Raw genomic sequence first — 27709 nt, 5'->3', positions numbered from 1 at the left:
TCCTACAAATCTCTCTTGCTTCTCCTCGCTAGAGCTGCTGGTGATCCTGCACTGGGCACTGACACAGGCTGCATGTCTCTATTTACTTCCATGGAGGCGAGGTGCTGTCAGCGTTCCGAAGGCAGCGTTCCAGCTCTGTGCCCTCGTACCGATATTTGTGGCGTGAATATGAAACAAGCCTTGCTTTGCCTTCTGCTGAGACTCCTCAGCCACAGGATTGAATTCTGTGAGCTCTGAATAGCCGGGCTTTGTCCTCGAGTGCACATTGTGCAGGATACCAATTCCAGCGCTAATGGAGATGTATTTGCTGATACAAAGCAATTTGCTCTGTGGATCCTTTCCCTGCAAATGGGTTCTACATCACGCTCAGAGCTGTGAGCTCCCATGCTGTGCATGCAAGGAGATACCTTCCTTCCTCTGGAGACACCCAGCCCAGCTTCCCGGGATGGTCCGAGCCACGCTGATTCCTGCTTTGAATCGTTGAACTGCAGATTAATTAAGGGTGAAAAAGCCCTCCAAGACCATCAAGTCAAACCGTTCCCCCAGCACTGCCGAGCCCACCACTAAACCACGTCCCCAAGGGCCACATCTACACATCTGTTTGATCCCTCCCGGTCCTACCACACCCATAGAAATATCCATGAGAAAGTTCAATTTCAGCAATTTTGGGGGGGGGGGGTCCCTCTCTGATTTTTCCACCATTTTCCCTCTCAAATATGAGGACTCTTTCAGGGAGGGAGGGAAACGGCGAAACAGAGAAAAGCTTTTCCATTTTCATTGACATTTATCCTGGGAACAGATAAAGAACAGAAAAAAACACACAGAGGAACCCGAAGCCTTGTTTTTATTGCAAGGTCGGTACAAGCTGTTCTCAAAGAAAAAAAAAAAAAAAGGAAAAGAAATTTACAGTGATCTGGAAAATTATTCCTCACATCCACAGGTCCAACAGCTTTGACCGTGGTGTGGGCAGAGCAGGGACAAACCCCCCACATGTATTTTGGGGTGGGGATGGGTGTCCCAGGGANCACATCCACAGGTCCAACAGCTTTGACCGTGGTGTGGGCAGAGCAGGGACAAACCCCCCACATGTATTTTGGGGTGGGGATGGGTGTCCCAGGGAGCTGTTTGGGGGTTGTCAGGGTGCAGCATTCCCATTGCATCCCCATGCCAGGGAGACGCTGTCACCAGTGCCCACCCATCCTGTGCCAGAGCCATCCTGGTTTGGATGCTAGCTGGAAAGGTGCTGGAGCTCTGCACCCACAGTCAAGGCCCTGGGACAGCCCATGCTGGCAGGGCCAGGATCTGGCTCTGGGATGGAGCTCCTGAACACCTATGAGAGACTGAAATGGTTAATTAACATTTTGACTTTGACACATGGTCTCATTTGCACCTTAATTCAGGCAGAGGCATCGATCTAATAATTTTAATAACCGTATCATAACAACACCCCAGGAAACAGCTTGGGTAACCTGAGGGGGCAAGAGCTTTCCCAGGGTTTGGAAATGGGGTTGAGAGAGAGGAAAAGGGAAAAAAGGGGAAAGGGAAGGATGGTGAAAGGGAAAGAAGGGGAAGGGGAGAGGAAAGGGGAGAGAAGGGGAAGGGGAAATGGTAGGAGAGAAAGGGAAGGATGGGAGGTGTAAGGATGGGGAAGGGGAGGTGGAAGGGCGACAGACCTGGGTCAGCCATCACACCACTGCAGGCTGGTCCCAGCAGCCCCCCCGGTCCCCACCCCTGCAGCCCCCGGGACTGACAGGGCAGCAGGAGGGCGGCTGGTGCCAGCTCCCGCAGCCCCGTCCAGCGCCTGTCACCGAGCCTGCCCTGCGGCCTCTCCCGGCGTCCCCTGCCTGCTCACATCTGTCAGCCGGCTGCGGGAGGGGACAGGGACCCGCCGGCTCCGCCGCGCTCAGGACGTCACACGGGTGACCTTGCCCGGTGCTGAGCCAGGGGGATGGGGCGCTCATGGCCAGTGCTGGGCCTGGGGGGACCCTCTGTCCCCTCCTTCCAAGCCCCGTTCTCATTGCCCCTCAAACGCTTCCCACCTCCCACGGTCCGATACATCCCCGAGACCAAAGTCTGCAGCAGCGTCCCCACAGTGCCACTGCCCAGGTGGCAGCATCCGTCCCTTGGGTGACAGCCCTGCTCTCCACCGTGCTCCAGGGCTTCTTGGGGTGGGGAAAAGCAGGGATGGGATTTCCAGGGGTGATGGGAGGGACTCGGTGCTCCTCTGGGCTGCAGAAGTGACTTGGAACATCGCCCCCTCCCAGGTGGGGGGTCAGCTCTGCTCTCTCACCTGCAAACAAGCTCTCAGATACTTCTTCCCAGCAGGATAAGGCAGTGAATTCCCTGTGGAAGCAATCTCCTGGAGTCCCACAGTTTAGTGACCACAGGCCTTGGAGCAGAGACATGGATATGCCACGTGTCCTGTGGGCCAAGCACCCATGCCCACTAAAGCAAGACAGTCCTTCCCCAGAAGCACAGAGATGTTGGTTGGGATAACCCCACCCTCTGGTCATCCCATCACAGCCGTGCCAGCACGCAGGGGGGGCTCTGCGAGGGCACCCCCTTCCCAGCGCGCCTCCACTGCCACCCTCCAGCCCCTCGGGCATCCCCCCAGGTGGGTACCAACCCTCGGGGTCTGGCCTTTGGGGGCAGCCCCCCACAGCAGGGCTGAGGGCGCTGGGGTTCGCCCAACACCCGCAGCATCAGGCACGGGTGCGGTACAAAGGTTCGTCCCCAGGGGGGGACCACGGGGACGCGCGGTGTGGCACATGGGGCTGGCACGCTGCCGCCCCGGCTGCTGGCTGCCAGGTAGCCATGGAAACCTCCCGGCAGGATGCTGTGCCGATAAATAGCCAATTTGAAGTGATTCTCCTCAAAGAGCTTTTTTTTTTTTTTCCCTGTATTTTTTGATACGTAAAGTCCCAGCCATTTTTTAGGTTTACCTTTACGTTTTTATTATTTTCCCTTTGTTTTACTGGTTTCCCTTATTTCATTGTTTTTCTTATTTTTTTCTTTATTTTATTATTTTTCCTTCGACTCGAGGCCTGAGCCCTGTGAACACTCAAAACTGGGACCTGCAGCCTTCCTTGTCGTCAATGAGCCGAAGCTCGTTGTTGTTCCAGCGGCAGCACACACACGAGTGGGGTGACATCGTTCAGGGGGTGCAGGGCCATGTGTGCATGGAGCTGCTGCTCACCTGGGCACGTATTTGGGTGGGATAAACACACGTGTGTGCACCTGAGTGCCCGTGTGTGTGCGTTTGGATGTGTGGCTGCGCGTGGAGCTGCAGATCCAGGCGCGCCGTGTCCGTGCAGGCAGGCTCATGCACACGTGTGTGTCACGGGAGTCACAGCCCAGCATGGGCTCCTCAGGAGCCTCCCAGGGGTGGAACAAGAGGAAATGAAGATTTTGGAGTCCTGGTGACCCACAGCCAGATGCCACCTGAGATTCATCCTCCACGAGTGGTTGGGCAGAGCCACACCTGCTACTCTGAGGCTGCACCCCAACTCGGGTGCATCTGGGTGTAGGGCTGGGTTGGGGATGGGTGCCCAGCCTGCAGCACACCTGGCACATCCACGTCCCTGCTTGGAGCGCTGTGGTCATTCCCCGCGGGGCTCCAGGAGATGGATTCTGCAGGGATTTCACTGCCTTCTCTCACTAAGAGAAATGACTGGGGCTGTCTGCAGCTTGTCTGCGGCTTCCACCCGGGGAAGAATGCTCCAGGGATGCTCCAGGGATGCTTCAGTTCCCTTCTCTGACCCTTCTACAGCCCAGGATACTCACTATCCCTGGAAACCTCATCCCCCTTTCTCCCCATCCCAATCAGACTTGGAGAGTGGAGAGGAGCAGGGCTGTCCCCCAGGGGACACAGAGCAGCCGGCGTGGTGCCAGGTCAGCAATCCTATATATCTGCACACACCTCCCTGGGGATCCTATCCCGCTCCCTGAGCTCCGTGCCCAGCCCCAGACAGGGATGCAGCAGGGATATCTCTGGGCTGACAACCCAGGAGCGTCACTGCTCCAATGTTAACGGAGAGATTGAAAGCTCCGTTATTTTTAAATAAGTGCAAATTAAGGTCTGCTTAATGGGGAAAGACAAACCCAGCTCCCCCTCAGAGCCAGCGATGCAACAGAAGTGGAAAAAGAGCCACCAGTCGGAGCATCCTTCCTCAGGTGCCAGACCCCAGTGCTCTGGGATGCAGTGACACCACTGGCCTCTGCTGGGCAGGGGGTTGGCAGCTGCTTGTGCCCACTGGTCCCTGTTCCCACTGAGGAGGTCCCCCCAACCAGGAAAATCCTGATCTGGCTCCTGCCTCTGCCGCCCATCACCACCTTGCTTTGGTCATGTCTCCTTGCCCAGCTCTGGCCCTGCCAAGCCAAGGGCAGCCACCCTTCCCCAAACACTGTCTCAATTCCCTCCAGACACCGAGCCCCAAACGCTCGCCACCCCCACTGCCAGCATCCCGTGGGAACTGGGAGAGGCAGATCCCCCATCCCACGGGACCCTCCTGGGCACAACCCGCCTCTGCACCCTCTCCTCCCCCCCTCCACCAGCCCGACATTTGTTTAGTTATTTAAATTTCCTTTATTTTTCTTATTAAGTTGGAGTGGCGAGTGGGTGGCTGCCAGGGAGGGAGGAGGGAGCAGGCAGAGCAGGGGGAGCACTGCCAGGGATAAAAGACTTCAAGCAGCCGGGCCTTTCCTCTGCCCCACCACTTTCTGCTCTTAAAACCCTCCCAGGGGCTCTCCTCTCCCACCCTCACCAACCAGAGCCCCTTCCCATTGCTCTGGCCAGGCTGGAAGTGGAGGGGTGGTCCCCCATGTCAGTATGGGGAGCAGCAGGTTTCCCCAGTTCTTTCCCCAGCCTGAGCCCATTTTCTGTATGGATAAACTGATGGCAGAGGAAGGTGGTGAACCCCTTGGGAGCATCCCGAGTGGGGTGGCAGACACATCACATAGATGGGGAAAAGGCAGGAGGAAAGGAAAAGTAAAAAATAATGGGAGAAAGGCTGGAAAAATCCAGTGACAGTTTAATGGGGTCGCTGATAGAATAATGACTGGTTTAAAGTCTGCCGGAGCGTGGCTGCTCTCTATTAAACCTGGAAGCTGAGAGTCTGCTGAGTTCATTACTGGGGAGGGGGGTGCAGGGGTAGAAGCCACTCGGCAGGATGTGGAGTGGGGGGCTGAGCTGCCGTGGGCACAGATGCATGGGAAGACCCGTGGAGACATCCCATACTGGTGCCATGGGACGACTGTGGCATCACACCAGGCTGTCTGGGCATTACCTGGCACTACCCAAAATGAGGAGGGTGAATGTGGGGTTTCCCCCCCACAAGAGGAATGGCAGCACCATCACCATGACCCAAGGCTGGCATTCACCGAATCCATGTCTGGCACACAAGGTCACTGATGCTCCCACCACCACCAGACCGTGGGCAAGGACAAGGACAATTCCTGCTCTGCCACGTGCCGAGGGCTCCAGCACCCCAGGAAGAGGCAGCAGGTCCCAGCCAGGTCCCAGTGGGATCCCAGCCGGTGGCTGCAAAGGGGACAAAAGACACCCTCACGTGCCCAACACCCCCCCTCCCCCGCCCCGTGCTGGGGTTTATTAAGTTGTTTGTAAATGTCTCTGCAATTAATCACTCGCCGGTGTGGGGTGTCACATGGCGCTCGCCTCCTCACTGCTATGTATAGAGAGAGCTGGAGAGGGGCCCCATCCATCCCGCTCCAGAGTGACGGGCTCCCGGCTGGATTCACCCCTGGGCAGGGCAGCACTGCACCAGCTCAGTGCAGCAGTGCTGCTGGTGCTGCAGAGCACCCCGGCCCCCCCTGCCTGCTCTGGGCTGGGGGGTGTCAGGGCAGGGGTGCCCCAGTATCACCACTGCATCCTGGACCCCCTCTAATGGGCTGTCAGCAGCTCTCTGCCCATCCGTTCCAAAAAAAACCAGGATGGAAGTGAAGGGGAGCCCAAACCTCATGCTCGTGGGATCCAGAGGGATTTCCAGCATCCTGCTGCTGCACCCACACTCAGCCCCCCATCTGGTGGGGTGTGCAGGGAGGGAGACCCAGCCCTGGATGGAAGCTCAGCTGGTTGGGAGCCAGGAAGAGCTCGGTCAGCTCCTTGAGCAGGGCAGTGCTGGGTGTCCTGGTGGTGAGAGAGTGGGAAGGAGGAGGAGAGAGGGACAATCACAGGGCCAGAGGGACAGGAGGGCTGCTGAGGGGGATGGGTGGTGGGATAGGGGGAGGGATAGAGGCAGGGAGGGATGAGTGGATGGACTGATGGTTGGATGGATGAGGGAACGAACTGATGGATGGACGGATGGTTGGATGGATGAGGGGACGGATTGATGGATGGACAGATGGATGGATGGATGGGTGGATGGACGGATGGATGGATGGATGGATGGATGCATGGACTGGTGGATGGATAGACTGATGGATTAGTATCTGAACAAAGCTGAGCACTAGCCGTGTTTCACGGCACTTCCCTGGGGTTTGGTGCCAGGCACCTGCTCCCTGCCCGCAGAGCCCTGGGCACCAGGAGCCCCACGGGACTGCCTGGCACAGCAGAAGGGGAGAGGGGTCATGGAGTCAGGGCTGGTGGAGGCTCTTCCCCACTCCCCAACACCCAGGTCCTCACCCTGGCACAGCCAGGAGGAACCCAAACCACCCACTGGTGTAGGTGAGGCTTGAGGGGTGCTGGTCTCTGGGGGCAGTGGGGACACAGGTGCCTCCCCTCTGTGTCGCTCTGGGTGGCTCCTCCACCCCTCCCAGCGCTGCAGGTGCCACCAGCGCCGCTGCCACAATCCCCAGTCCCCAATCCTGCACCTGGCAGTGCCTGCGGGTGATTGACAACCCTCCCACTCCCACGCGTGACTCACCGACAGCCCGGGGGGGCTCAGCGTGAGCAGGGGGCGGGGGGACACCCCCACCCAGGGCTGTCGCAGGCAACTCAGCGGGGAGAGATGCTCCCAGCCCCCTGCATCCATCCATCCCCACATCTCTGCGTCCCTGGGGACCTGTATCTCCACATCCCCGGGGGGAGCTCGAGGGGTTTCCACGGCAGGTTCCGAGGTGACGGGCGCTGGCAGGCAGCGGCAGTGCGTGGCATCAGCCACGGGCTGTGGGGAGGAACTCCCAGGGCTGCCACGATCCAAGGAGGCCGCTCCAACCTCTGGCTTTGAAGTGCCCATTGTGCCTCACGCTGCAGGGCCCCATCACCCATCCTCTGGCAAGCACCCAATGGATGCATTCAGGGCTGTCCCTCTGCACCCACAGGGTCACCAGCTCCTGGTGCCCCCACCCCACTGACAGACACAGACACCTCCAATCTGTTTCTCAAGACCTTTAATATTGTCCAGAGGCAGCAGCAGGAAGCAGGGACTGCTCCTGCCACCTGCACCCCGGTGGATGGGAGACAGAGGCCGGGTGCACCCCCTCCCCAGTTTGGGGGGGATGCTGAGGCTTTTGTCACCCTGCCCTGTCCAGCACGGAGGGGACCCTTCCCCAGGAGTGACGGGAGCATGAGGACACTGGTGCCTATGGCCAGGTTTGCGTCCCATGGGAAGGGCTGGTCCCACATCCCACCGTAAAGGCAGCTCCCACCTGCCTTGTCGTTTTAGAGGAGAAGGAATTAAAAATAGGGGATGGAGGAGGAAAAGTAAAAACCCCCAACTGCAGCCCCCAGCCGGGCTCTGCCTCTTTGCCCGGAGCTGGGAGAAGAAGTGGTGGCCAAAGGCAGTGGGGTCAGGGGGCTGGCATCCCGTGGGCTGCCTGGCCATGGCTCCTGAGCCCAGCTCCACGGGGGGTGGGTGGCCTCGCTGCCATCTCCACTCCTGGCTGCCCGTGGGTCACCGCGGTGGAAGGTGAGAGGCCATGGGAGGCTCCAGAGGCAGCAGGACCCCCGGCAGGGGCCGGGGTGCGGGGCTGGCACAGGACCTCGAGGGCTGCCCCACCTGGGCATGAACCTGCGGCACAAGTGGAGAGCAAAGGGTCTGTGAAGGGGAGGGGGAAGCCACTTCCATCCCTCTCCCACCTTGTGGGAGCCGTGCCATGTCCCCAAGCTGGGGTGGCAATAGGACAGGCAGGGCCATTGGCTCCCACTGCCACCAGGTCTGGGTAGGGGGTGTGGGCAGGGGAGGACACTCACTGGCATGTCAGTTCTCCAGCTCAGACGTTCCGCAGGAGCTGGGAACAGAGGGCAGACAGGTCACCCTTCATCCTCAGCCTCCTCTCCTCCATGTCTGGGCATCACTGGCAGCGTGGTGCCCAGGGGGACACAGGGAAAACCCCCACCAAGGGAAATCATGGTCCCCCCAGGGTCGCTGGGGTGCCAGTACCCCTCCCCATGCTGGCTCCATGGCCGGGCACACTCTCCCACTGTCCCTGGGAGCCCTGGTGTGCTGGTTCCCTCTCCCAGACCACACCAGCACACGCACACCGCGAAGCACAGCCCACAGCAAAGCCCGGGGGGGCTTCGCCGCTGCCCCGTTATAAACCTGAGCCTGGGGGAAGTCCCAGGGCAGCAAGGACGCTGCTTTCTGTCCTTGGGGCACCCTTGGGTGCCCACTGGGTGATGCCCAACCGATGCCAGCAATGGGATCCCGCTGGCATGGCCGTGTCCCAGGTTTATAACAGCAACGAGGGCCCGAGGGATTGGCTCGGGGGCGGTGGGATCATCGCTGTCCTACCGCCGGCCCCGTGGCTGGGCAAGACTCCAGCATCAGCACCCGTGTGGTGTGGGGACACCCAACGCGTGACAGCCCCTGGGCAGGACAGCTGGTGCAGACGGACAGACAGACAGCGGGATCGGGAGCTGATTTGTGACCAGGACAGAAATCCCACCCCTGTTAGAGGAAAAATCAGGAGCATGGCAGCATCCCCTCTTCTTGCATCACATGGTTTGGGACACCCCTGGACCCAGGAGACCCCCTATGGGCCCCCAAAGGATCAGCCAGACCTCCCAGATCCTTCTGGGGTGACTGGAGGTGATGTGGTACACACGGAACGGGAGCAGGGATGGGAGCGGGGATATCCCCCCCAGGTTTGGGGAGCAGGGCCCCCCAGCATGTGATGCAGGGGGGATGCAGCCCCACGTGGAGGGCCCCCCGGTGCCCCCAGGTCACTCACGGTTAGGGGGTCAGTAGCGAAAGCAGCCACACTGTTCCTCATCTCACTCTCATTGCCCCGCAGCGGGATGAGGGAGATGTTACCCAACCTGGCGTCCTGCTGCGGCCGCGCCGCCCGCGTCCTGGGGCGCTCCGAGGGCCACAGGGCCCCCCCGTTCTGCAGACAGAGGGGACAGCCATGGGGGCCAGAGCCTCGGCCGCCCCAGGACCTCCCTTTCACCCTGGCACGCTGGTGTTTAGGGATACGTGGATACCCCAAAGGGTTTCCTTGCTGGCCAAGCGCCCCTCCAGGGCTGACCCCCACGGGCTGTCCCGCTTTTGCAGGGAGTGATGGTCTGTCCGCTCCCTACCTGCACCTGGAGAAAGGTGGCAAACCACTCCCGCAGATCGGCCTGGGTGTCACAGCACAGGTACCTGTGGGGACACAGTGTCAGCAGCCAGAGGAGATGGAGGAGGCAGTGGGTGTCCCCTCTGACTGCTCCAGGGGCCTCAGCCACCGCTCTGCATGAGAGCCCAGGGGACTGAAGGGGACAGCCATGGGCCCCATGGGGAACCTGAGCAGGGCTGTGGGTGCTCAGCCAGGCTGTGCCCACACATATGATGTCCCTGCCCATGTCAGGGGGGTGGGACTGGATGGTCTTCAAAGTCCCTTCCCATCCAAACCATGTCATGACCCTGTGATTCCCCACCTCCCCCTGCCACAGCTCCAGAGAGCTGCTGCATGTTTGAATGAGTTCAGTGTCCCCGTGTCGCCTTCCCTCACCATTGCTGCTTCTCATGCTTCTCATTTTCATAGAAGACTGTAAAGCCCCAGCTGGAAGAGAGGAGTAAAAACATGAACCCCAACAACCCACACTGCCATTCTCTGCTGGTCAAGTACCCCAACAAACCCCCTTCATCCCTGTCACCTCTCATCTCTGTGACCCCCTGTCCCTGCAACCCTCCCATCCCTGACCCCTCATCCCTGCAAACTCCCTGTCTCTGCAACCACCCCGTCCAGCCCCACACACCCTACCCCAGTCCTGCAAACTCCCTCCAGCCCCACAATACCCCAGCCCCCCAACTTCCCCCAGGCGACAGGGACAAGGCAGGACACAGCGCCGGGAACAGGGCAGGGGACGGGGGCTGGGGACAGGGCTGGGCGCCCAGTCCTCGCTGGTGGCACCGGGCTCAGCCGCGTCCTGCGGGGCTGCTCTGACACCTGGTGGCAGGAGGCCCGGTCAGCAGCAAAACTGTCCCTGTCCCTGTCCCCGTCCCCATCTCCACTCCTATCCTCGTCCCCATTCCCATCCCATCCTCATCACCAGGCCTGTTCCCAGCTCTGTCCCCAGCCCCACAGGCTGCTCACCATGTCGGGGGTCGAAGCTTCTTCTTAACGCCCAGGTAGACCTTCAGGTTTCGGACAGGCCACTCCTTCTCTGGCTTGTGGCTCTGAGGGGACAGGGAACCAGCACTGGGTTGGTGGCTGCCAAACCTGTCCCCACCCACCTCAGTCCCCACCGATGCTGGGATGGGGTCCATCCCCCTGGCAGGGAGGAAAACCCAGAGTGATGAGTGACAGGGACCGGGGTGAAGCCCAGGATGGAGCAGAGCAGGTCTCCATCACCCATGGCAAGGGCCACAGGTAGCAGGAAAGGGACACAGAAGGTCTGTCCCTGGGGCACAGTCCCCCAGAGACAGTTCCAGTTGCCTTCAGAGCTGGGACCAGCACTGGCACATTGTGACAGGGTCTCGAGGGCACCAGACATCTCCTGTGGGGGTCCCACGTCAGAGCCCTCCTCAGCACCATGGCCACTGCAATGGCAGTGGTGATCCCAGACCCACTCTGCCTGGAGCACATTCCTAAATGTCCCACCGCCATCATGGCAGTGCTGGCTGTGCCTTGCCATGCCCTGGGACCCCGGAGACCCTGCTGGGGACCCTGCTGGGGACCCTGAGGACCCCCCATCCGTGTTCACGTGCAAGCGGCGTTGGCTTACAAGAGCCCGATCCAATGCCAGCGGGATGGGGAAGCAGCTCAGCCCATCCCCATCCTCTCCAGCCCCTTCCCAGCCCCAGCTCTGGCTGCCTGGAGTGAAGGGCAGCAGGACCCCCGAACCGGAGGGAGCAGAGAACTCCAGGGGCTAACGGGGAGGGATGGTAGCACCGGGCACAGCTTCGGTGACTGGCACACACATGCTGAGGCATTGGATTTGGGACTGACCCCGGACTGGATCTGGGATCAACCCTGGGCAGGCTTGTAAGGGCAGAGGGCATGGGAGCCCCTGCACCCCAGCTGAGCCCCCCGCTCCCCTCCCTACTCACGCTCTCCAAGGGGGGGCTCCGCTGCCTCAGGCTCTGTTCAACAGAGGAGAGGGGTTAAAGCAGAGGTGGGGGACCCCTCCCTGCAGCCCCTCCTGTGCCCAGGGGCAGGGCATGGCGATGGAGCAGTGACGTGCCAGGGTGCAGTGTCAGATCAGGGGGAGCAGGAACCGGAGGTGGGGAGTGGCTGTCCCAGCCCAACCGGGGTGCCCGTGTGCCCCCCTCAGCCCTGGCACTGACCAGGAGCTCTGGGATCTACTCCAGGAAACTCTGGGTTTGGCAAGAGCACTTCTGGGGTCAGCCCTGGCACTGCCCACACTGCCTGTCACTGCCTGCACTGCCCATGCCACGCCAGCCCCACCGCTGCCTGCACTGATGAGCGATGCCAGCCCACACGGATCTCATGTCCCCAGGGACACCCTGCACAGAGTCACAGCGTGGCAGGGCTGGGAGGGGAAGGGAAGGGAAGGCAGGGGCAGGGCAGGCAGCAGGCAGGGCTCACCCTCACTTCCTTGTAGAGGCGCAGGCAGGAGTGGTTGAGGATGAAGTAGCGATCGTGGAAGCCGGTGCTCAGCCCAAGCCCCAGCAGGTTCCTCTCCTCCCGGAATTTCATCATGCCGTGCTTGCAGTCACCCACTCTGCTGGCTGGGGGCATGTGCCTGAGCGGCTCCGGCCCCCCGGGGGGGTCAGGCCCCCCAGGAAGGGCGCGGGGTGCAGCCAGACCCTCGCCCACACCGTGGCAGCTCTGGCTGCTGCAGGGCCCCGGCACTGCCCCTCTGTGCCCAGCCCAGGCAGGGCAGGCAGGACCAGCTCCCCTACCCACTGGGCACAGCATCCATGGGTGACCCTGTATCAGGGGGCTCCCAGCCACGTGCTAACTGGGCTGGAGCCTACTCCACTTGCATGGATCCCGTCCCACCCTATCCCATCCCCTTCCCCATTCCCATCCACTCCCCCATCCCCTCCCCTCCATACCCCCATCCCTGCCCATCCCCACCCCATCCCCTCTCTCCTCCCCCTGCCCAGACTGTGGTCCCTGGCTCTCACCGAGGTAGATGAGCATGTTCTCCATGGACATCTGCTTCTTCACCACCAGGTAGCTCTCTGTCCCCAGGCAGTGCAGGATGGGCAGGACTTTCTCAGAGTAATGCAAGGGCCGTTCTGTCAGGCAGGGGACAGGCAGGTCTCAGGCAGTACCCCCAGGGCCAGCTCCCATCCCGGGGGTCACACCTGTGGCCTGAGGGTCTGCCACGGTCCTGCCACTAAACCATGTCCCCAGGTGCCACATCTATGTGTCTTTTCAATCCCTCCAGGGATGGTGACTCCACCACTGCCCTGGGCAGCCTGTGCCAGGGCTGGCAGCCCTTTTGGCAATGGAATTTTCCCTAATATCCAACCTAAATCTCCCCTGGCACAACTTGAGGCCGTTTCCTCTTATCACTTCTTAGCTGGGAGAAGAGACCAACTCCCAGGCACTGTCAGCAGGAGGTCAGGGCAACAGCAAGCAGGACCAGGATCTCATCCTGCTCAAGCTGAGCTCTCTCTTGCTGCTGCCTATGGGCAAGCCAAGGCTGCTCCCTCTGGTGGCTGAAGAGCCCAGACACCTCCCTCCATCAAGCTTCAGAGGCATTTGAACCCCTAAGGATGCAGATAAGTGCTGGCCTGAACTCAGCCCACCGGCAGCACTTGGCCACGTGCCAGCTGGATGCAGTGAGCAGCTGTCCTCCCCTGAGCACCTGCAGTCCATCCCGGCACTGCTCTGTGCAGTGATCCCCACAGGAGCTTTTTTGTACCCATCCCTATATCCATCCTCATCTCCATCTGCATCTCCATCCCCATACCCATCCTCACTCCATCTGCATCCCCATCTCCATATCCACCCCTGTCCTCCTCACCACCCTCACACCTCTGCACCAACCTGCCTCCTCCCTCTCATTCACTTCGAAGCAGCTCCAGTAGTCCTTCTCCTTCATGACAATTTTCCTCCGGTCCAGGATCTCAAAGGTCAGCTCCTCAGCTGTCATCGTGGCCGGGATCTGGGGGAAGGGGGCATGTCTCCATCAGCCAGTGCCCCGGGCCCTTCCATCCTCACACCACAGAGGTGCCAGCTCAGCGTGTGTCCCCATGCCACCACAGAGGCTTGGGCACACAACAAGGGTGTCCCTGTCCCCTCTTCACCCTCTGTGCCCTCCATCCCAGGGCTCACTTTGACATGTTGCTCTGTCTCTGTCTTCTTCTCCTCCAGGTAGACGGTGCAGATGAAGTCCCCAGCTTGCTGGAGGGCAACAGGAAAATGCTTCAAGCTACAGCTTCCCATGCATGGGTGAAATCCCCCCAGCCAACATGGACACCCCCTGCATGGGGCATCTCCAGGAGATGCTATAGTAGGCACTGGGGGCCCCAGATGAAGAGGTCCCCACGTCCAGGACCCACCTGCATTCCGCTGGATGACGCCTCTCGCATCTTCATGATGGCCATGATTTCGTCCTGCTGCTTCTTCATCTCTTGGTCATTCACCTGCCAGAGGAGCCATCAGGGCTGACCAAACCACCCTGGCTCCAGGCTTGGGGTTTCCAGGGTTTCAAAAGACACGGTACCCCGTCCCCTCATCTCCAAAGCAGGGAGATGTCTGCAGGCAGAGCAGACCCAGCTTCCTCCTCCTTCCACCTCCACATCCCCCAGGAATGTCCACACGTTGGTCTGACCCAGGGGTGAACCTACGTTAAAGATCTTCACATAGTGGTTGATGAGGTCCTCCACCACACGCCCTGCCTTGTAGTCCTTCCCATCCGTCTGGAAGAGCGTGGGCCCGAAGACAATGGCCAGGTTGTGCGTGTTCATCTGGTTCTCCCCAGAGAAGCACTGGACCCTGCAGAGAACGCCATTAAGATTCCTGCCCCAGAGCCCCCCCGGGACCCCCCCCTTCAGCCCCCCATGCCAGGACATGACACTTGGCGCTGGGCACAGCTTGACCCCAAGGGACATGAGCCAAGGGATGAGGGCTCTCCCATGCCCCAGAGTCCCCCAGGACCCCGCAGGGGGTGGGTTGATGCCCCACAGGGGCTTGGGGAGCCTGGGCTCAGCCCCTCCATACCGGAAGAGGTGGTTGATGAGAGCCTTGAGCGTGGCCCGGTTCACCGGGGGGAGGGCACCCAGGAGCTGCCGGTACTCGCTGACCTTCGCCTCCTCATCCTCCAGCGCTGCCAGAAGGACGTGAGGAAGAGGATGAACATGGAGAAGCACAGAGGGGAGATTAAGACTCAGATCCTCCCCTGCACACCCCACCTCAAACCCTCCTGTCCTACCATGGGGATGGAGGATCCCAGATTCATGGGGCCAGAGCATCCCAGCTCTGCAGGGCCGGAGTATGCCAGGGCTGGAGCATCCCAGCTCCACAAGGCTGGAGCATCCCAGCTCTGCAGGGCTGGAGTATGCCAGGGCTGGAGCATCCCAGCTCTGCAGGGCTGGAGTATGCCAGGGCTGGAGCATCCCAGCTCCACAAGGCTGGAGCATCCCAGCTCTGCAGGGCTGGAGTATACCAGGGTTGGAGCATCCCAGCTCCACAAGGCTGGAGCATCCCAGCTCTGCAGGGCTGGAGTATGCCAGGGCTGGAGCATCCCAGCTCTGCAGGGCTGGAGTATGCCAGGGCTGGAGCATCCCAGCTCTGCAGGGCTGGAGTATGCCAGGGCTGGAGCATCCCAGCTCCACAAGGCTGGAGCATCCCAGCTCTGCAGGGCTGGATTGCCACAGATTCATGGGGCCAGAGCATCCCAGCTCCATAGGACTGAAGCATCCCAGAGCTGAAGCATCTCAGCTCCGTGGGGCTGGAGCATCCCAGCTCTCTGAAGCCGGAGCATCCCAGCTCCACAGGGCCATAACCTAGCCATAGTTTTCCTGCTAGGTGCATCAATCCCCAGCGTCCAATGACCAGATCCAGAAGGGAAGGGCGAGGGGATCTGGCTCTGCCCTGGTTCAGCCCCAGCCATGCCAGAGCACCGGTCACACCCCATTCCCCACCCGCTAGTCAAGACCCTGGCACAGGGGAACACGTGGAGCCTAGACGTGTTCCCCCAACCCAGGGAAGGGACAAAGGGGCTGCACAGAACCAGGCAGCCCATCCCACTCCTCCTGCCACCCCCCAGCAGCCCCCAGGGCTCACCGGTGGCCCACAGCCAGTCCGGGGCCCACTGCCGGGTGAAGAGCCCATCCCCGAGGTCGCGGAAGAAGCGTTTGAGGGTGTTGGCCACGTCATCCACGTGGTGCTCGCCCTCCTTCAGGCGAACGCGGCGCGCGTCCCGCTGCAGCACCTCCAGCAGGCTGGTGGTCTTGGAGTTCTGCCCGCTTTTGCGGTAGATGCCCTCGGACGTCAGCCCTGCAACAGAGCCAGCGGGGATGAGACCCCCTCTGCGAGGGACAGGCTCCAGTCCTGCCCCACCAGCTCCCCACCAAACACCACCAGATGCCGCGGAGCGTCTCATCCCGCAGGTGCTCCTGACCGGAGCCAAAGCCCTGCCGTAAGCGGAGCCCTCCCACGGAGCTGGCGCGGGTGCTCAGGGAGGGAGGGAAGCACGTGTCCCGAGCGCTGGGTTCTCAGCCTGCCGTGCCCCACGGAGGGGGTGACCCGAGCCCCCAGCAGCGCGGCGCTGGCCGTACCGCACTGTGTGATGTAGTCGATGCAGCGATCCACCAGCAGCGGCACGTCCGACTCCGTCAGCTGCTGCTCCGACAAGGTGTCTCCCGAGCTGCCCGCGGCCTTCTGGATGGCATGGACCCAGCCCAGGAAATCCAGCTTCCGCTCCCCTTGGATGTACAGTGTCCTGCCGGCATGACTGGCCTCAGCAGGGGGCCAGGCACCCCCCAGACCCCACTGCGTGTCCACAACCCCCAGGAAGGCTGGCCCTGGGGGCCTGCAGCTGGTCCCAACTCAATTTTGTGGGTCTCCAGTCGTGGCATGGAGAGTAAAGACACCCCAGAACAGGCAGGGGTTTGGGCAGGGTGTAGTATTTTGCTGAGGGGCATCTCATCCCCCCTACCCTCCCCTCTTACCTCCGCCTCTCCACCAGCACCAGCACCTCGTGTTCCCCCTGGATGGCTGGAAGGGAAGGGAAGGAGCCCATCACCTATGGGAACATGGGGCACCCAGCCCCCCTAGACCCACATGCTGGGGGGGGTGCTGTGCCAACAGGTCCAGCTCCAGTCCAAATGGGACAAGCAGGGATGGGGAAGAGGATGGAGACAAGAGGATGGGGATGAGGAAGAGGATGGAGAGGAGGAAGAGTGACCGCATCCCCTCTCATCCAAGAGCCACTGAGCTCCATGGCAGGAGCACCCACCAGCCTCCCACCAAAAGCTGAGTGGACCCCGGGGGAGGATTTGGGGGACACCCCCTCCCTCCCAGGCAGGGGGTCCCGCTGGCAGGGCAGGGGCACGCACAGAGCTCCTGCAGCTTGCGCAGCTGAAGAGGCTCCTGCCGCTGGCCGTCCTCGGAGCAGACGTGGAGCGTGGAGCCGGCCAGGGCAAACCAGCCCTCCTGGGTGCGCTCCAGGGTGAGACCCCCCTTGTAGTGCAGCCGGCCCAGCCGCTCGAAGTCCAGCGCCAGCAGCTCCTCGGCACAGGGATGGACAAAGGACTGAGCCAGGGAGGAGAGGGATCCATCAGTGCCACCGCACCTGGCTGCCACCAGCACCCACGGCCGCCCCAGCCCTCCCTGTCCCACCTTGGCAATGGACTTGAGCCATTCCCGAGCGGAATCAGAGCTCTCCAGCCCGAAAAGGTAGAGCCGCTCTGCCTCGGTGTACACCTCGAACGTGCTCTCGATCCTGTGAGGGAGGAAAAGGGGAGCCTGGGTGCCCACACGGGGGGGGTGAAGCAACAGGGGTGTCCCAGGGGTGGGAGCCGATGGCTGGTGGGGTGTGGGAGCCGATGGCTGGTGGGGTGTGGGATCCCCCACCACAGCCCCGGGCCCTCCAGCTGTGCTGCCATCAGGCACAGAGGCTGCACAGGGGTTACAGAGGGGATGGATGCAAAGGAGTTGGGACAGGGTTGCAAAGGGATTACAGAGCAGCTGCAAAGAGGTTGCAAAGGTGTACAAATGAACTGCAAAGAGGCTCCAAAGGGGCTGCAAATGATATACACAGACATCTTGCAAAGCCACTTGGTTCAGGGGCCACTGGTGGGGCTGGGGACTGTGGTCTCCTCGTGCCACCCCCCGTGGGTGCGGCTGCAGTGGTGCGGGCTCTGCAGGAGCAGAGGGGCTGTTGGGTGCTCCAGGGGGGCAGGGCCTTACCCATGGGCGTGGGGTGGGTTGTTCACCAGGCAGACGATCTCCTCCACCCGGATCTCGCCGTTGGGGACGGCGTTGCGGTCGTTCTCGTAGTAGCTGAGCACCCCGTCCTGCAGCGTGCACCACCGCCGGCTGAACTCTGCGCGGCACACGAGAGCGCTGGGCAACCCCCCCCCGCCCCCCTGAGCTCTGCCCAGCCCACACAACCACCAAACCAGCCCGAGTGGTCCAGCAGCACCCGCTGGGTGCCCACCTGAGGCGACCCCCCTCGAACCAGGTGGCACTGTGCTTCCCCGCTGCCTTCCCATTGCCTGAGGAAGCAGGGGAGGGTGTGATTCCCCCTCTCAGGGCTGGCTCCAAGCCCCCCAGTCCCCTGTATCCCCATCTCCCTGCCTCACAGACCCCCACGTACCTTCCAGGCCCTTCCGCTCGCTGACGGGCTTGGCCATGGAGGGGGTCTTGTAGAGGAAGCCACTGTGGGTGACGGAGGGCAGGGGCACAGAGTAGGGCTTCTCCTCACTGCCCACCATCTCCAGGCGTGGCAGCTCTGCAAGCAGGGAGACCAGTCTGTTATGGGGGGCTGCAGCCCCCTCCCCAGCCCCATGAGGCAGCTGGGTGCCCCCATCTTGGCACAAGACATCCCACAGGCTGCACCCCGAGCTCCCACCACGGCTGGGGTACAAGGAACAGCACCAGTCCCCAAATCCAGGGCTGCCTGGGAGCCAGCGGGGTCAGGCTTATCCACTGGGAGACCATCCTGCATCCCACATTCTGCGTCCCCCCTCCCCAAGCACTGAGATGGGATGGGATGGGGACAATATGGAGAGGTTGGGACTAGGCTCCCCTACCACTGAGATCCCTCCTAGGCTGTCCCAGGTTCCTGCTGCTCTGTGGGAGGAGCAGGGCAGAGCGTCATTGTCCTGCAGCTGAAATAACAGGCCGGGGCTCTGCCACTGCCTCCCCATCTGACCACAGTCACGTCCCCCTACCTCAGTTTCCCCACCTTGCCTGCCAGCAAGAGGCATCCCCCATTTTCTCTAGGATGAGGCAGAGATAAGGTGCAGGGACACCCCTAAAGCATGCCCAGGTCAGAGCATGGAGGGCCTGGAGCTCTAGAGAGGGGGAACCCAGGAGGAGGCAGGTCCCTACTCCCCCCTCCCAGCGCTGCTCCTCCGGAGATTGCTGGCCCCAGCAGGACGAGCCCAGCGTTGGATTCCTCTGGCTCACCGGGGCGGCTGGGAGGCCCCGCAGCTCTCCCAGACCCCTTTAGTGCTGACATGTCAGGGAAGAGCCGGGCCAGCCCCAATCCTGGGCAAATTCCAACTTCCGCGGGACGGACTTGGCCGCCGAGGCGGGGAGGGAGGTGACGGCTGCGGCGGGCGCTGGCTGCCCCCACACCTCCATCCCGCCCGCCCAAGCCTTCCGAGGCCAGACGCTCCCCCCGCGCTAGGGCACGGATCCATGGGAGTCACCAGCCCACCTGGAGCCGGGTTTGGGGGTGGGGAGCTGGGGGAACAACCAGCAGAATGGGAGAGGGCGTTAGGGGTTCAGCCCTCCCACCTCAGAGGCAATACTAGAGGTGGGGGCTGCCCATCTGGCACGTCCTCTGAGGCTGCCAGGTATGCCTGCAGCATGGTGCTGGGACAGTGAAGGAATCCTGCCTCCTGTCCCTCCTGGTGTCCTGCATCCCCAGCAGGACTCCAAGACCTGAGCTCCCAGCTGGGATGGACCCCCCAAGGGCACAGGGGGTTCCCCAAAGCTTCCCTTCCCTCTCCCAGGGCGCACAGAGCCCCAGCAGCACCAGCAGATGGAGAGCCCCCTGCCAGGGAGCTGCTGGGCAGGACACAGAGCTGGGACCAGCTCAACACATGACTGTGTCCCCCAGGACACCCCAGCAGCAACTCCAGGAGTGTTGTTGGTGGGTTTGAGCCCATGGTGGGGTTTCAGGGGGGCCAGCCCTTACCTGAGGTTTTGTTGTGGAGCAGGAACTCCATCTGCAGCCGCTGCCCACTCCTCTCGGCCAGGGCCAGGGGCGTCGGGCACTGGGAGTCCCCGGTGTCACAGGTCACCGACGCCCCGCAGAAGAGCAGAGCCTGCGTCTCCTTCAGGTCGCTGGTGGTGACGGCCACGCACAGAGCCTGCAGCAGCACCAGGAGAGGGGTGGTGAGACCACCGGCTCCCAAGAAGAAGGAAGAGACCCCCAGCGAAAGGAGTCAGGTGAGCGCCGTGAGCTGCCGGACCCCCGGCCGCCTCCCGGCCGCCTGGGCAGGACAAAGGAGGCTCGAACTGGAAGAAAAAGTTTGGAGCAGGCAGCGAATCCCTCCCTTAAGGAGCCAGGGTGAAGTCATACGGCAGCAGCGGGGCGGGACGGCCGAGCCGGAGTAGGAAAACAAACAAGCCCACATGCGAATTCCCGCAGCCGCCCGGGTGCCCCGCGCGCCCCCAGCGCTTGTGCAAACACCGGCAGAGCCACGGCAGAGCCGAAGCCACGGCGGAACGGGAGGCAAAGGCCGGCGGCCGCAGTGCCAGGATGGCATTCCTTGGTGACGCCCTGGTCTGGCACCCCGCCAGCAGCCGGCACACAGCTGGAGGCTGGGGGTGCCGGTCAGGTGCTCTGGGGAGGGTTTTCAAGTTGCCTCGACCAGTGTGTGCCACCAGCACCAGGCCCCTTGAGCCCCATCCAGCCCAGGGCTGGACCCCCAAAACAATTCCAAGCCAGAGAGGGGTGAACCCTGACGCCGTCTGGGCTGTGGGAGGGGGATCCCACACCAGACAAAGCTCTCCAGCCTGGACATGAAGCTCCATGCTTCAGCTGGACATGTGCCCCATCGCAGAGGTGTCACCCTGTCCTCACAGCTGGCTTGTCCCTCCCGGAGACCCCAGGCTTTGGCTTGGGATACACAGTGGGGACTTAGGGTGTGCAATGGGGGCTAGGGGGTACAGGCAGGGATACAGGTAGGGAGGGATGGTGGGCAGTCTGCTTGGGCACAGACCCCACTCCCCAGAACAGCCCCAGTGCCCCAGCTCAGCACCATTTAGGACCCAGGCAGAACCCCCAAGCAGGTGCCCAGCCCCGGGGGCCACTGACCCTGTCGAGCTCCTCCTGGTTGCCGAAGAGCGGGTGGTAGTGGCGGTACTTGCCCTCCCGGTACTTGGCGATGAGGAAGCGCCTCCTCTCCTGGCTGCCGCTGGTGGGGCCGATGGCTTCGCTCGGGGGCACATTTGCAGCCCAAAACTCGTTAGCCATCGCATTGCCAAACTGCTGGAAGAGCTACAGGGACAAGGACAAGAAGACGCCGGTGTGACCATGCTGGAGGGGGTTTGGGGGGTGGAGCTCGGGGGGTGGCTTTGCTGGAAGCAGGGGGGTGCTGCCCAGGAGAACAGTGGGACGCAGGAAGAACGAGGCGGGGGGGAGAGCTTATAGGTGGTGTAGGGTGAATGGGGAGCCTGGGTGGGCAGGGTGCAGGAGCACCCACCCACTGCAGGCATGCAGCATCCGACAGCCCCCGCAGCCGCTGACCCCCCTTCCTGCCCCGGGAAATCACATCTGGAAAGCAGCGCCCAGCTGTGGGAGGCGGGGTGGTGCTCAGCATCCAGGGGGGCAGATCTAAAGGGCGTTTGGTGGCCCCTGGCCATTCCACTGTCCACACTGAGCAGTGCCATTAAGAGGTTTAGCCCTGTCTCAGGGAGCCCCACATCACTCAACACGGGGGGCTCTGCCAGCACCCCCAAGCTCTTTGGGGTGGGGCGGGTGCAGGCGGGGGTCGAGGGGGGGCGGCGCGGGCGGGAAGCCTGGGGATGCTGGAGAGGTTTCGGGCAGCGTTCCCAGAGAGGGGAGGGGAAAGGGAGCAGCCGCAGGCAGCAGCTGGAAGCGTTTGGGAGCTCGGGGAGCAGGCAGTGCCGGAGGCGGGGGCTGCGCGGGTGGGACGCCAGGCAGGAATGAAGGATCTGAGCAGGACGGATGGGAAGAACGGAGCCAGCCAGGCTCTGCCGGCGAGAAATGGCTGCCAGGTTAGGTCTTGAAACGAATCCCAGCTCTCCCCGCCCACCCATTCCCGGCTCTGGCTGCACCGACACATTCCTCCACGCCGGCGGCCGTAGGGCTCCGGGGACTGCTCTGCCCTTGGCCCCACGCCAATCCCACAGCCATCTCCCCACGGCCACTCCAGCGGCTCCACAGCCGTGTCCCCGCGGACACACAGACACCGTCTGTCTGTGGTGTAGGCACACAGGTGCTGCCTGCCGTCGCTGGAATGCTTGGGTGGGTGCCAGGGGTCCACAGGGACACGGATGAAAGGCTGCTGGGGGGGTCCCTGCCCCAGCCTCCAGCCCGCAGCCAGCAGCTCCACCATGGGAAGGGAACAGGGTGTCGTCCCCCCAAAAGGGCTTTTGGGGGCTGGTTTGTGGCAATACCTCGATCAGCTCCTCAGTCCACACCTTCCTGTCCATCTTCAGACTCCGAACTTTAGTAATGCCAGGGCCCAATCCCCGGTGCTCCCCTGCCAGCAAGACGAGCTGTTAAGGACTCATTTTGGGGTGGGAGAGGTCTAGGGGTCCCCGGGGATCCCCATTTGTGCCCCCCAGGATGCAGGTACCTGCACATCTCTTGCAGATGACAACACAGAGGTTGATGGAGGCCCATTCAGGCTTGGGGGAGCCACAGTCAGCACAGCAGCGGTTGGACTCCACTGCCCAGATCCTCTCGGCCACCTCGGAGTTGGAGAGTGCCTCGGCGATGGACTGCTGCATGGCCTCCACCCATTCCTCCTTCTCCTGCTCCGAGTCAGCAGAGAAGCTGCCAGCAGGGATGGGGGTCAGGTACAGCACAGCTGGGGGTGGGCAGCACCCCTGGCACGCCCTCCCCACCCTGGGCTCACCTGAAGAGTCTGTATGGCGTGGTGAGGTCGAAGCCCCGGCGATCCACCTCCTTAACATTCCCCACGTTCATCTCAATGTAGGTGATGCCAATCCCCAGCCGATAGTCCTGGTGGGCAAGGGCAGGTGAGGGGTGAGGGGGCAGCAGGGACCCCTCTGGAGCAGAGAGTGGATGATGGGATCCAGTGCCTGGAAGCTGGGGTAACCATGTCCCTTCCCTGCCCAGTTCTCATCCTTGGGGCACTGCAGACTCGGGGGCAGCTACTGTGGGTATGACGCTCCTGGGGGACCCCAAGGCTCAGAGCCAGCGGGGAGCAAGGGCTGCAGCTCAGAGCTCACCACGCTGTGGGATCTGTGCTGTCCTCATTTGAGGGGTGGCAGGCCCGGGTGCCCCAGTTCACTGCTGCTCTGCTCAGGTTGAGAGCAGAAAGGGAAGGGGTCCCCCATGAAACACTACCAGGGTCCCTCTTAGTGCCACAGTCCCCCCAGCCACCCACCTCTGCGTTCTTGTAGAGGAACACTTTGTCCCCAGCCACCACCACGAAGAGCTTGTGCTTAAAGCCCCGCAGCTCCAGGAAGCCGCTCTTATCGGCTGGCTCAGGGGCACCGTCGGTGGCCAAGGACATCAGTGTCCTCTCCGGAGCTTTGCTCTTCCGCTCCTCTGCAATCTGCTGCAGGGTCCGGATCCACTCGTTACGCTCCGCTGTGGGGCCAGACGGGAGACACATCAGGATCAGCCCGGAGCCACGAGCCAAGGGACTCATCCCATGGGCTGGGGAGGGGGAGCAGCCAGGAAGCAGCCAGGGAGCAGGAACCCCCAGTGCTCACCATCACTCTCGGCCCGGAACACGAAGTTGCGGTTGTTGGTGATGACCTCGAACTTCTGGTCCCCGACGCTGGTGACGCGGGAGATGGAGGAGACGGGAATGAGCCGCTTGGAGTAGGTGTCCTGGGGCAGGGAGTGGGGAGACACGCCGCTCATCTCTGGGCCTCAGGGGCACAGGGTGGTTGTCCAGGAGGCTCTGAGCATCCCACACCTCACCCCAGCCACGGCTGGTCCCTGGGATGCTGCCCCTTGGCAGTGCCCAGAGGTCCCTGGGATGCTGCCCCTTGGGGTGCCCAGAGAAAGGTGGCCTTGCTGGAGCATTTCCTCTACCACCTACTCACCCCGAACCCCCAGATCTGTCCACCCACCTTTTCACTGTCGAAATAGCGGAGGTAGTCAGCGTCGAGCTTCACCCAGCGCTTCTGGTAGATGTAGGACCTGGGAGGGGACCGGAGGGACCCATTGGAGGGGATGCCCTTGAACTCAGGACGATTCTGCTTCTGTGTTCATGCCCCAGTTGCCAAAAGCCTGGGGCCACCTCACCATTGATCCTGCCTCATATCCCCAGCCCTCCATCCTGCGCTGTGTCCCCAGCTCTCAATGTCCCCAGCCCTCCATTCTGCCCTGTATCCCCCACCCTTGACCCTGTGCCATGTCCCCAGCCCTCCATACTGCACCATGACCCAGCCCTCCATCCTGTGCCATGTCCCCAGCCCTCATGTCACTGCTGGGGACAGCAATGGAGGCTTCATGCTTTCCTCCAGGCACCAATTAAAACATGGAGCTGAGAACAAGGGCTGTCCCTAAAAGCTCCCCAAAATCCCTATTTACTGCTCAGGACCTAACAGCGAGGCAGAGTTCAATCCAGGGACACGTTCCGGAAGGGGACAGTGGCACCAGGGGCAGAGGGAGAAGCCAGGTGTCTCTAACAGGATGGGGATACAGAAGAGAGGGAGGACCCCCGGGGCTGGAGGAGAGCCCACCAGGGACCCCTTTGCCTGCCCCAGCCCAGCGTACAGACCAGCCAGGCAGCACAGGGACAGGCACGACACCCCTCAGCCCCTCCGTGCAGCACCAGGGCTGCAGGAGAAGCCAAGCCCCTTCCCACACAGTTCTGGCGAGCCCTGCCATGCAGCCCCTGCCAGCACTGCATCCCCGGAGCCCCCCGCGGCTGGAGGGCCCGGGGGCTGGGGCACAGGCAGGGACACGGTGATTGCTCAAGGGCTTGTTTGCTCAGGAAGGGTTTGGCCATGGCCACACGTGACCCCACGCTCAGCCTTTATGTAACCACCTCCAGCATCCGGCCCTGCGGCCCTCGGCTCTGCCGTGGGCTCGCTGCTCCCTGTCAGCTCAGCCCGTCCCCGGGGGGCAGAGACCCCCACCCTGCTCTCACCTCCCACTGCTGTTCAGTGCTGCGGGGTTGGGGCTCCTGGCTTTCCTTTCATTGCCTTCCCAGGCTCTGAGTCCCTGCCAAGCAGCTGCCGGAGCAGCTTCCCAGGGACCTTCCAGCTGCTCTCACTTCCCCAGCAGCACGGATGCTCTGCTGCAAACAGGGGAGCTTCCTCCTCCTCAGTGGAACTGCTGCCTTGGGGCTTCCTCACAGCCCAGATTAAGCAGTCCCCAAATATCCTTCACATCTCCTGCTTGACTTTTGCCTCCCAGATGGAGCAGGGGCTCTTTGAGTGGGTTCCCTGCTGAGATGGGGGCAAGTAGGCTCCCTGTGCACGCTGTGCTTGTTCTGCTCCCTGGGATCCCTGGACTACTTGGGTCTCCCTGGACTCCCTGGGGGCTCACTGGGCTCCCTCTGGCCCCTGGGTTTGCTTGCCCTGGAGCACACAGACACCCCTCCCTGTTTTTCTGCTGCACCCCTATGGCTCTGCACCATGAGCCTCAGGGGCCAGGGCTGCACACACCAGGATTTGGGGCTGGCATCCCATGGGATGGGGGCCATCACTGCCTCCTCCTGTGGCAAACGCAGCAATCCCCAAACCCACAGGTCATCCCAGAGACCTCACCTCATCCCTGACAGCTTCTTTTGGGGTTACCACTACTCCAGGGCTCCCCAAGAGCAAAGGCAGCTCTTTTCCCAGTGACACGGGGTCCAGGAGGGAGCTCAAGCTGCAGCCTTTCCTCCTCCTCCTCCTCAGCCAGCTCAGTATAACCACTGGTGGCACCCGCTCTGAGAAAGGCTTTTTCACCAAAACTGGGTCATTCTAACCTAAATCATGGGTTAGAAGGGAGTAGAAGGAACCCCCCGTGATGTATTTTCACCAAAGCAAAATTACGCCCCCACAAGCAGGAATTACAGGCGGGAAAAGGTGGGGACAATCACCCCTCCATGGCACACAGAGACCCCCAGCACATCACTCACCCCTGTGGTGGGTTCTTGTCCAGCCACCCCGCTCTGATGGTGGGTGACAGGGGGGCGGTGGCACCGGTGCCCTCCATGCTGTCACTGAGCGTGCCGGGGCTGCCGCCGGGGAAGGCGTCGGGTGCGGGCGGGCGCGGGCTGGGGTCCCTGTCACTCCAGCTGCTGCTGCCACTGGGCACGGGGAGCCAGGGGAGGGGGTTAAGAGCTGGCGGGTCCCGGGAGGGGCTGAGGCTCCCCCCGCCTGCCTCAGCCTCCCTGTGCCCTTCCCCGAGGCACAGGCAATGCAAGCACCAGCTGTGTGTGAGCGGGGACATGGGCACATCCCCCAGCTCCTGGAGCAGCCCAGGCCTGGGTCCCAGCCCCGGCAGGGAGGACGGGGCACTCCCAGGACCACAGCCCCAACCCAGTGACGTGCAGAGCTGCCCTCTGCTCACATGCACACACGTGTGCTCCCCCACACGGGTCCTGCACGGGCACATGTGGAGCTGTGCACACACGAGAGGCCCTGACCGGGGCACTCCCATGTACAAGTGCTCTGTGCCCGTGCTCACAGACACCCCCATGCAAGCACCCCCTGGCAGTGCCCTCACATCCCGTGCCTAAACACGCACACACACACACAGTGTCACCAGCCACGCGCACACGCGTGCACACGCGTCCCGTCCGTGCACACACGTGTGCAGCCCCTGCACACGTGTCCCCAGCAGGGCGCGCACACACACACACACACACACACACACACACACACACATTCCCTGTGCGTGTGTCCCTGCCCACACACACGTCCCCTGCCCGCAGCGTGGCAGCCCAGCTCGTACTCTGCAGGGGACACCTCGGGCTGGTCCTCGCCGAGCTCGTCGTCGCTGAAGAGGCTGTTGAAGCGCAGGGACCGCGGTCGCCCCGTCCCAGGCTCAGCATCCTCCTGCAGGGACACAGACAGGTGACACCCGGGGTCCCCACGGTGCCCCCCTGCACCATGAGGGATGGGCAGGGGTGACACGTGGGGTCCCCTGGGTGCCCTCCCTGCACCGTGAGGGTGCAGGGGGGCTAAGGGAGAGGGGACCCGATGCCATGTCACCAGCACTGGCTGGCAGGTGCCCACAATGGCAGGGTGCCCAGGAAGGGACACGCTGGGGCCTGCAGAGGGAGGGAAGCGCAGTCAGGGGAGGAGCTGAACACCGGGGTGGTTATTTATAGCAGCTAAAAATGTCGGCGCTTATCAAGAAATCCGACATCTCCCCCTCCTCGGCCACAGCGTTCCCAAGCAGAGGCAAGTGGGGGGCTCCAGGCGCTCATGGGGACCTGCAGCTGCTGGGATCCCTCAAATCCATCCATTCCCGCCCCAGGGAGCGCGGGGGGCAGACAGAAGCTCCCAACCCAGGGCTTAAATTCAGGATGCAATGCCGGAGGTGTCCACTAGCCTGCACCCTGGGCACGGGAGTGTGCCAGGGCGCTGCACGGCTGCGGGTGCTCTGCGGAGAGCCCGGGGGACCCAGTGCGTGATTCCTGGGGACACCGGTGGGTGCTCCCCAGGAACCCTCGGGTTCCAGCACTGCTGAAAGGCAGGTGGGTACCCCCGAGGGACGCTGAAGGACCCAGTGGGTGCTTCCTGGTGACTCTGGGGTTCCAACCCCCATGGGAGACCTGGTGGGTGCTCCCTGGGGACCCTGGCATTTCAGCAGCACTGAAAGACCTGGTGGGTGCTTCCCAAGGATCCCTGTGACCCTGGGGTTCCAGCACCCCCAGGAAACCCAGTGGGTGCTCCCCGGGGACCCTTGGGAGACCCGGTGGGTGCTCAGCAAGGCACAACCCCCTCTCCAAGCACTGCCGATGTGCTCCTCCAGCCCTAACCAGTATCTCTGGAGCATCCCAAGGCCAGCATCTCTCCTCGGGACAGTTACTAGCTCCTGCCCACCTCCCACCCC

The 27709-nt window shown here is 62.3% G+C and overlaps 1 protein-coding gene across 9 annotated transcripts in view; it reads right to left on the bottom strand.

The window, feature by feature from the left end:
* Nucleotides 1-7330: 7330 nt before the first annotated feature.
* The window catches only part of ARAP1 (ArfGAP with RhoGAP domain, ankyrin repeat and PH domain 1), a 35927-nt gene continuing 15548 nt past the window's right edge, over nt 7331-27709 (bottom strand). For 5 of the 9 annotated variants that reach the window (XM_017836034.1, XM_017836030.1, XM_017836033.1 and 2 more), the window contains exons 5-35: nt 26603-26706; nt 25785-25955; nt 23782-23851; nt 23416-23536; nt 23085-23290; nt 22590-22696; nt 22308-22507; nt 22126-22211; nt 20801-20983; nt 19676-19850; nt 18125-18259; nt 17716-17851; nt 17146-17248; nt 16863-17058; nt 16476-16521; nt 16083-16246; nt 15589-15801; nt 14524-14629; nt 14151-14298; nt 13863-13946; nt 13636-13704; nt 13348-13465; nt 12477-12590; nt 11932-12074; nt 11433-11465; nt 10477-10559; nt 9892-9942; nt 9479-9542; nt 9130-9285; nt 8150-8187; nt 7331-7967 (exon numbers count right to left, since the gene is read on the bottom strand). In XM_017836034.1, coding sequence (XP_017691523.1) covers nt 8170-8187; nt 9130-9285; nt 9479-9542; nt 9892-9942; nt 10477-10559; nt 11433-11465; nt 11932-12074; nt 12477-12590; nt 13348-13465; nt 13636-13704; nt 13863-13946; nt 14151-14298; nt 14524-14629; nt 15589-15801; nt 16083-16246; nt 16476-16521; nt 16863-17058; nt 17146-17248; nt 17716-17851; nt 18125-18259; nt 19676-19850; nt 20801-20983; nt 22126-22211; nt 22308-22507; nt 22590-22696; nt 23085-23290; nt 23416-23536; nt 23782-23851; nt 25785-25955; nt 26603-26706 — 3603 coding nt within the window. In that variant the 3' untranslated portion in view covers nt 7331-7967; nt 8150-8169. Of the gene's footprint in view, nt 7968-8149; nt 8188-9129; nt 9286-9478; nt 9543-9891; nt 9943-10476; nt 10560-11432; nt 11466-11931; nt 12089-12476; nt 12591-13347; nt 13466-13635; nt 13705-13862; nt 13947-14150; nt 14299-14523; nt 14630-15588; nt 15802-16082; nt 16247-16475; nt 16522-16862; nt 17059-17145; nt 17249-17715; nt 17852-18124; nt 18260-19675; nt 19851-20800; nt 20984-22125; nt 22212-22307; nt 22508-22589; nt 22697-23084; nt 23291-23415; nt 23537-23781; nt 23852-25784; nt 25956-26602; nt 26707-27709 lie in introns of those variants that run through there. The other 4 variants (XM_017836037.1, XM_017836038.1, XM_017836035.1 and 1 more) reach the window with 4 other exon arrangements.

This window comes from Lepidothrix coronata, unplaced genomic scaffold, assembly GCF_001604755.1.
Source record: "Lepidothrix coronata isolate B3197 unplaced genomic scaffold, Lepidothrix_coronata-1.0 Scaffold268, whole genome shotgun sequence".
NCBI lineage: Eukaryota > Metazoa > Chordata > Aves > Passeriformes > Pipridae > Lepidothrix > Lepidothrix coronata.
This window is presented reverse-complemented; position numbering and strand designations above follow the sequence as displayed.